The sequence below is a fragment of the Dicentrarchus labrax genome, unplaced genomic scaffold, assembly GCF_905237075.1.
Source record: "Dicentrarchus labrax unplaced genomic scaffold, dlabrax2021, whole genome shotgun sequence".
Taxonomy (NCBI): Eukaryota; Metazoa; Chordata; class Actinopteri; family Moronidae; genus Dicentrarchus; species Dicentrarchus labrax.
The window spans coordinates 19,991,386-19,999,349 of record NW_026136723.1 but is presented as its reverse complement, the minus strand read 5'-3'; the positions used below and the strand labels follow the sequence as shown (position 1 = coordinate 19,999,349).

Below are 7,964 nucleotides of genomic sequence, written 5' to 3'. Positions count from 1 at the left end.
CATCCTCGCTCTTCTCACTTGCAGCCTCCTCGTCTTCCTCTCGGTAAATTAACATGGCCCGGTCCGTCTTTGATCAATAATTATTTTAGATTTGTTGATTAAATCAAACGATTGTTACCAGTAGTTTTTTGTCATGTAATATATGCGGTGAATTATTATTGGCTCTTAAAAACTTGAAACTATTTTGCCTTCTATCACAATTCTGAGTTTCATAATTTTGACTCACCACAATTATATTTTTATTCCTTTCTTTTCTTTTCTTGTATATTATTCTTATTCTTTTTCTATCTTTGCACTACATTCCTCTGTGCTGCTGTGTCAAATTTCAATTTCCTCTACAGAGGATCAATAAAGGAACATCTTATCTTTCATAGTGTGCAAGGTTTTGGTTTTTCTAGAATATATTAGGTCAAAAGTAGAAGTAAAAGTAAAAACAAGCAAAAAGAAAATGAGAATTAGTTTTTATTTAAGAGCATCAAAACAAATACAAATACACCTATATACAAATAAGACAGTTTGACTTGTTTTCAGCCATTCTGGTGAGGTAAAAACGTTTGTGATGTGAGTCCCGTCGTGGATGTTCTAGTTCCAAAACGCAGAACAAAGGTCTCATCAATGTGCCTATTTTGATGATCCTGAAGGGGGGGAGATAAAGAGGAGACAAGTTATTAGAAGTAACTACAATAACTGATTGTTATTAGTTTGAGAATTTAATTTACCCTTGGCTGCTGTAGATTTATTCATTTGAAACTCCAACTGCTCCCTCATATTAATCATGTACTTCAGGCGTGAGGAGCCTTGGTAGATCCACTTCTTCTGTTGATTTACCTAAGCAAGACAAGCAAACTACTATAAATCACATAATCTAAATACATGTATCTGGGGGAGGAAAACATCAAGAATCCAGTTAGAAATGTTTTAGAGAATGATTGTTTACAGACACTGACCTGAAAGACAACCTGTATCAAGCTGCAGTCTACCACCTGCACCTCACACCTTCGCTGGACTCCATCCAGTTCTGCATTAATTATCTGCCCAAGCTTGTACTTTGTCTGGGGCAGGTAAGACCAGTTCTTTATATACTCCTTCAGGAACTTCTTGTGGGCTTCATCTTTAATATCATCCAAGGGATCCGTCACTGTCACAAGAAAAAGAAGTCTATCACTCTACTTACTGGCAGTGTAATAGGAGGCACCGTGGAGCACAATGGTTCGACAGGTGTATGAATTTGGGGCTCTGATTCCACTTTAGGTCACCTGCTATCTGCTTGTGGCACTGATAGGACAGACTTTACAACTGAATGTAGATTCATTTCAGGGATTACATTAAACTCTCTCTAAAAATCGGCTTTTCTTTTTTCAACGTGTCAAATGTCAACTGCTGCGTCTATCTATCTGATGAGTTAGGGACAAACAGAAAATGGCTAACAAAAGCACAAGGACAGGCTGAATATGAAAGGGGAAATTAACCTGATTTCCATTCATTTTTTTCCCATTGCTATCATTAATTATTCATAAATTAATATTCATTGAAACCTTCCTTTGAATGTTTTGAGTATAAAACATCATGTCTGCTTCCAAGTGCACTTATACAAAAGGTACAAGGTTCATTTATTTATCATTCTACAACACAGGGTTGTACAACATCATGCAAGTTCTAGTCCCTTTATGCTACACACAAAACAAAACAACATAATTGGATGAATAAATACGAAGCTGCTCTGTAGTCTAATGCCCAACTGCCAGCAAAGCAGCATTACAGAGAAAAACAAAGAAACACAAGAAGTCTTTAAATTAACAGTTTAAAAATACAGAACTTTAAGACTTTAAGTGGATCTTGAATACAATAAATGTCATTATTAGATCAACATTGGATTAAAGAAAAAGTAAAAACAGAAGATTTTCACTCACTCTTTGAGTACATCAAGTAACTTTAATCAAAAACAAGCTATACTCTGCACTTATAAATCAGGAATTTGACTTCTGTTAATGCTGCTCCATAGTTTATAACTTCTATCAGCAGCACACTCACTGCTGTGTTTCATATTGCTGGGTCTGCCTTTGACATAATGTAATTGCAGCAGGTGGGCTGTTGTCACTACTGTGCATACTTGCAGGGGAGATATTTTGACATGAATTCCATTTAGTTGCTTCAGTATCATCTAGCTCACTGTCAACACGTCACGGCTTACTGGGACACTTGAATCCTACAGAGCCATTGTTAATCTTATTAGTATTACCTAAGCTTTTCCTACAATGACAAGTCAAAATGTCGGCTGTGAAAAAGGCCTATATAATGAGCCTATCGCGTTATTTGACACATCCACAGCCTTCACTTGTAGACTACAACTAGAAGAAGAACCCCAATTATTTTGGGTTTGGGTCTATTAGACCAGAACAGTTTTCAAAAACAGCTTTCAAACAATGTATATAACTTTCAACAACGACTGTAATAAATCTTCACAACAGTCCGTGTGTGATTGAAAACATCCTGAAAACTTACTTGGTTTGCACACCAGGTGAAGTAAAGGTAAGTCAACATAAACCGGCGTGTGATCATCCCGAAAGACCAGAATTCTGGAAAATGTAAAAAACTTGTTTGCATCAAAGGCAGCTGCATATTATACAAGACAAAAAGGTTAAAACATTTACATCTGACTTCATCATAAAAAGTTATCCATTATACAAACAAACCTCTTGTGATTATTCCTGCGGGGGAGCTCTGCCACGACACCGGGGAAGAACTGGGGTCCTTCACCATTACACTTGACCACCACGCGAGCGCCGACAAACAGCTGCTCCACCTTCGGCATGCAGTCAAAGGCGATGTGGTGACCAGAGACTAGGATCTTCCCCTTCTTAAGATTGACCTTATATTTCAACCTACCATCTTCTGCAACAAAAACACAAAAAAAACTCTCCTAATGAGCGAAGACAGCCTCCACTCTTCTTGTTCCTACAGTTGGATGTTTGAGAGTCACTGTGCAGAATGATGTATGTGCAGAGTTTCCAATTTGCAGTGGGATTGTTACAAGTATAGTGTTTGTCTTGCCTCTGCCCTGTTCTCTGTGTGCCTGTTACAGGTAAAGAGCTAACAGGGATGTAGACACTCACCGTCAGTACAGATACACTGAGAATGGACTTTACAAAGAAGTAGGAGCAAGAAAACTTTAGAAAATTATTACATTCTGCATATTCAAAGATTGTGAAATTTGTATGAGGTAGAAGGAGTAGATGTCCTTTTTAAGTAATTTAATGTGGAAATTAGGCTTTTTTTAGGTCATATATTATTGTTCCAAGCAGACTATTTGTGTGTGTGTGTGTGTGTATGTGTGTGTGTGTGTACACATATCTGCAGGGGATCTTTACACGTGATATGAATTTGTGGTGGCTACATTTCCTGTGCCAACTCCTTATCTGGGGCCTTATAAGATAAGTGATAAACAAACAAACTGATGTGACTCTCCTTCTCTGACACTGTTAGAAGCTGCTGAGTGTCATAAACGTGATAATAAGATCCACCTTAAAAGACCAGTAGCTGTCAAGCTGAAGACGAATATGTTGCATTGTGTCCTTTGCTCGACAGATCATCTTTCTTCCTTTCTTACCCTTTGTCACTATTTCCATGATTTTCCCCCGTTGCCAGGTCATGTCCCTTTTTTTGGCCAGGACATTCATGTTCACAACGATCTTTCCTTCTGGCACGCTAGGAGGGTCTTGGGTCTTGGTTGCTTTGTGCGAGGATTGGGAAGGCGCTGGTACTGTGCTGACAGGTGTGCTTACTTCTGTAACCGACAAAGGAACAACAACATGTTAATATCAAAACTGATGTACTTCAGGAAAATACATTTCTGGTCGCACCTATATACTTATTTTAAAATGTTAAGATTAGAAGTTGCTCCAAATAAATTATGTCTTAAATATCCAGACATCTTTAAAACAAAATGTCACTGTGTGCGTGGTTAATTCAGTTTGGCAAAAGCACATTAAATCAGCCAGTGCTAACGCTACTAATGGCCTTTACAAGATACATTCATATGCAAATTCATATGTGGTTAGCAGACCTTATACAATGTTTAGCCAGTAAAACTGCTGAGCTTAAAGTTAATTAAGATAAGAAATATAATTTCCCTATCAAAATCAGCAGAGGAATAAACCCTACCTAACAGCTGAGGAGCTCCACTACCACTTTTCATCAGATGAAAGACACTAAAAGTTTAAGCTATGGTGACCAAATTAAATATTTGTTTCTCGTGTTTCTTCCATGACAGGAGTGATATGAAAGCAATGAGGTGAATGTTTTTAGAACCACAAAGTAATTCATACAACAAAAACGTATTTGAGTGGTAGAGTATGTTCATGTTCTTGTATAGTGTATTTTTTTTTTTTTTTACCATTCGTGTCTGTGGGCGGTGTCGATGTTTTTCCTGCGTTGCTCTTAGCACCAGCATTTGTTCTAGCTTGAGGTGTTGCGTGACGCTTGGCAGGTTTTTTATTCTTCTGATCTACTTTCCTCCTCTTGTTTGACCCAGTATTATAACGTGAGATAGAATCATTTGAATCACTTGAGTCATTATCTGATGCCCGCTCACTATCAGAACCCAAATTGTTCAAGGATTCATCTTCCCTGTCGTGATCCTGAGGAGTTGGTGGACATGAGCTGATCTCACGTGGAGAAAGTCTGGTCAAGACCACCACTGGTTGTCTTTTTAGACTTATAGAGACTTTCTTGCCATTAACTTTATAGACTTTCTCACTGTCCTCAAGTCTTGGTAACAAAGGGCCATTTCTAGTTGGAGAGCCGGGGACTTGATGTGGGGACGGAGGAGTAATTCCTACAAAAGGAAAAGAAAGCACACGTCAAGTCAAAGTCAAGCTTATAACACATAGTGTGGTTGAAAATGACTCAAACAGAAAAGGACACAGACATAGCAACCCTACATTTTTTTCATTGACTTAATGATTTGTATGTTACCACAGCCTGTTATATTCGTACCATCATCATCATCAGAAACAGTGTCTTTGTACTCCCACCCCAGCAACGAGTATTGTTTCTTCACAATCACTTCACATGCTGCCACAGACCTGAAAGACATCAACAACAAAGACAACATGAACCAAGCAAAGAACATAAAGGAACAAATAGGGCAGACAACTGCAAGCACAGAGAAGGAATCAGTACACTCTTCAATTTTAAACAAATAAAAGAAATCAAGTTCTAATACAAACACTCTTTAATACACAAATAGGCCTTTTTACTATGGTGGCTTTAAAACATCTTGTGTTGAAGTGTCACAACATTTGGTAGTGTGGCTCGAGTGACGCTCATCTGTCTGGGAAAGACTTTATTCTATTTTAGGGAGCAATGCAGTATAAGTGCTGAACTTTCAGAGTACAGGGGGCAGAGATTAATCTGGGGTTCAACCTTCCCGTGCTGTAGTCAAGGACCATGAAATGCATGCCAGTAAGTTCAACAGCTGGTTGGCAAGTAGCTAGATCACCTTTTGATTGCCACAGCTGAAAGCTTTATTGCCATACTGTTATGGTTTATAAATGGCCCACACATGGTATATATGCTGTATGGGCCCAAAAAGCTGCCTAAAGTCATGAAAAAGGCAATGAAAAAAACACCAAAACAAGTCTCAGCTTCAGACTTTTGGCATAATAAAGAGTGGGTGACGTAAGTATGCTAAATTTAGATCCCAAAACCTGACCAGGATAGGCCGGGGATCTGAAAGGAATGTATTCGCTGGGTAAATTACAACAGGGAAACATGGTCTTATAGCATACTGTAGATTTAACACTCACTTGTAGAGTTTCCGGAGGTGAGCAGCCTGGCTCTCCCTCCTTTCCAGTAGAGATTGCAACAGATCGCATTTCTCTTGAACGTGTGTGGAGAACAGATTGTTCTTCACCTTCGCTCTGATCCACTTTTGGAGCTCCTCTTTGGTCATCTCAATCTCATCCCCCTCCATAATAACTGCAACACACAAGGTTTCAAATCATGCCCTGAAATAACGTGTACGCCAGAGGTCTTATTGATGGGCGGCACTCCAGAAACTGTTGTTTAAAGACTCCTGATAAGTAGGGCTCCTAGCATACCTGCAGAGTCACAGTGGATGAACATTACCAGCTTTTGGACAAGGTCACAGACGATTAAGGCTTCGTTTTTGGCATCTACATGAGCAACTGGTGTTTAAGGCCAAAATTGAACAGTCTAGTGTATTTTGTTTTTTGTTAAATTGGGGCCAGGGACCTTGTTGGGGGGGGAGCATCAGTGGGGGCAAATTTAGAAGTAGACAAGAGGAAATGGAACAAAAAAAACATATATAACATATTAAAATCGTATTTGCCATGGCCATATTTATAAGTAACTGCAAGTCAAAACATCAAACTTTACATAAACTATCAGTATGTGACAATTTGATATATTGTTTATTAAAGTTGTTGGATGTTAAAGTGACCAACTTATATGCTTATAATGTAAATATTGAATCTAAAGGAACAACTGGAGGGTTTAAATGCAAATGTAGTTATTATTGCATGAATAAAGTAGGTAAGGGAATATATTCAGAAGCTGTTGATGATGATTTTTGTTTTGTTTTAGTATTGTGAATTGATTTTTATTATTATTATTTAGCTATAAGCCAATGCTATTTACTTTGGGAACTCCTGGTCAGCTGGTTAAAGACTAATTTAGGATATTCAGTTTCTCATGAGGATCTCACAAGATGGGGATGAAGAGGTGGAAATTTAGTTTTTATTACAGCTGGACAAAACCTGAAGCTATCTACATAAAAAAGTTTGGACTAAAAAGAAAGTTTATGGGTGTTTTTTTTTTTTTAGAAGAAACACACATGTACACCGGTGATCTCGACCCGAACCCGCATCATGGCTGACCGCCGAGAGCGCCTCACCGCCCGGATGTTAAAGCAACGGTTGCACGGTTACCGTTACCGGAGGACGGGGGAAGAATATCCGACATCACTTACATTTGCCAAACTCAAAGGTTAGTCCTCACCCATTAAGCACTTTCTCTCGTAGAAGTGGAGTTTTAACTGAGCAAATACCTAAAAATAAGACTAAATTTTCCCCTTTTCTGTGTCACGTCCAACTTGGAGTTTGGCGTCTTCTTCGGCTCACTCTGCTGCGTTCAGCCGTGAGAAGCTCACTGCTGCCCCCTGTGGTCCCTGCAGGCGAACAATAGGTCTTTCTACTTTCTTCAAGCAAGCAAGCAAACAAAATGCATTAAACAGTTAAAAATAATAACATATAATTATATATAATATAAAATACACTCCTAACTAGGTACACCTAAGTGAGGCAGCCGATACAACGCTGCAATAAATATTATTCTCACAATCTACAGCCTCCAAATTGGCCGTAAAGAAACATCAACGCAAGATAATTGACTTAAGCAATTAAGCATTAGCACAGTGTAGGGATTGGATCATTATAATTAATGTTTTAATATATTGGTTAAGTTACTCTCTTTCTTTTATTCAGTGTTTGTATATTATACTGCTGTTTTTAAGATAATACAACAAATGGCTTGCGTGTCCTCTTTGCTCCTGATAGTTATTTGTTCAACTAGTTTAGTGTTTTATTGCAGCTCTTCTGTCATGCATCTTAGATTTTTTTCTTTGACCTGCACACTGGATACTATTTTTTGCTTGGAGCAGTAGTGTTCAGGGAGTGGCCCAGCGTGGCACAGGCCACCAGGTGACCCTGGTAGTTATCTACCCAGTCAGGGGCAAGACCTTTATTTGAAACTGTTTGACAAGTAATCTGGACTTTTGTTTAATGGTGCAATCCAGTGTTAAAACTGAGAGGCAGCATTATTAGATTTGAATGGCGCTGCTCTGTTGTGTTGTAATCAGTATCATTACTCAAAGTAATGTATTACACAGAGCTGTCTGAGCTTTTACATACGATTACTATTTGACACCTGAGCCTTGTTTAACA

At 38.5% G+C, this 7,964-nt stretch overlaps 1 protein-coding gene across 4 annotated transcripts; it reads right to left on the bottom strand.

Annotated features, from left to right (window-relative positions):
- Positions 1-449: 449 nt before the first annotated feature.
- Positions 450-7,169, bottom strand: LOC127357948 (histone-lysine N-methyltransferase SETDB1-B-like). 4 transcript variants are annotated; one of them, XM_051390572.1, is made up of 10 exons: positions 7,021-7,168; positions 5,808-5,979; positions 4,996-5,084; positions 4,394-4,834; positions 3,608-3,784; positions 2,694-2,892; positions 2,503-2,576; positions 948-1,138; positions 720-828; positions 450-635 (listed from the first exon to the last, which is right to left on the bottom strand). In XM_051390572.1, the coding sequence occupies exons 1-10, from the start codon at positions 7,022-7,024 to the stop codon at positions 622-624; spliced, it is 1,470 nt and encodes a 489-aa protein (XP_051246532.1). In that variant the 5' UTR covers positions 7,025-7,168; the 3' UTR covers positions 450-621. The 4 variants fall into 4 exon arrangements, with proteins under 4 accessions (XP_051246532.1, XP_051246529.1, XP_051246531.1 ...); XM_051390569.1 differs by having other exon boundaries at positions 450-828; positions 6,857-7,169; XM_051390571.1 differs by having other exon boundaries at positions 450-828; positions 6,992-7,169.
- Between the last annotated feature and the right edge of the window lie 795 nt (positions 7,170-7,964).

Bases quoted from the DNA above. Each gene is read 5' to 3' on its own strand.
- LOC127357948 (XM_051390568.1), bottom strand. The intron at 5,085-5,807 runs GTGAGTGTTAAA...GATGTCTTTCAG, and splicing joins CACCTCCGGAAACTCTACAA to GTCTGTGGCAGCATGTGAAG. The intron at 2,893-3,607 runs GTAAGAAAGGAA...TTTTTGTTGCAG, and splicing joins CATGGAAATAGTGACAAAGG to AAGATGGTAGGTTGAAATAT.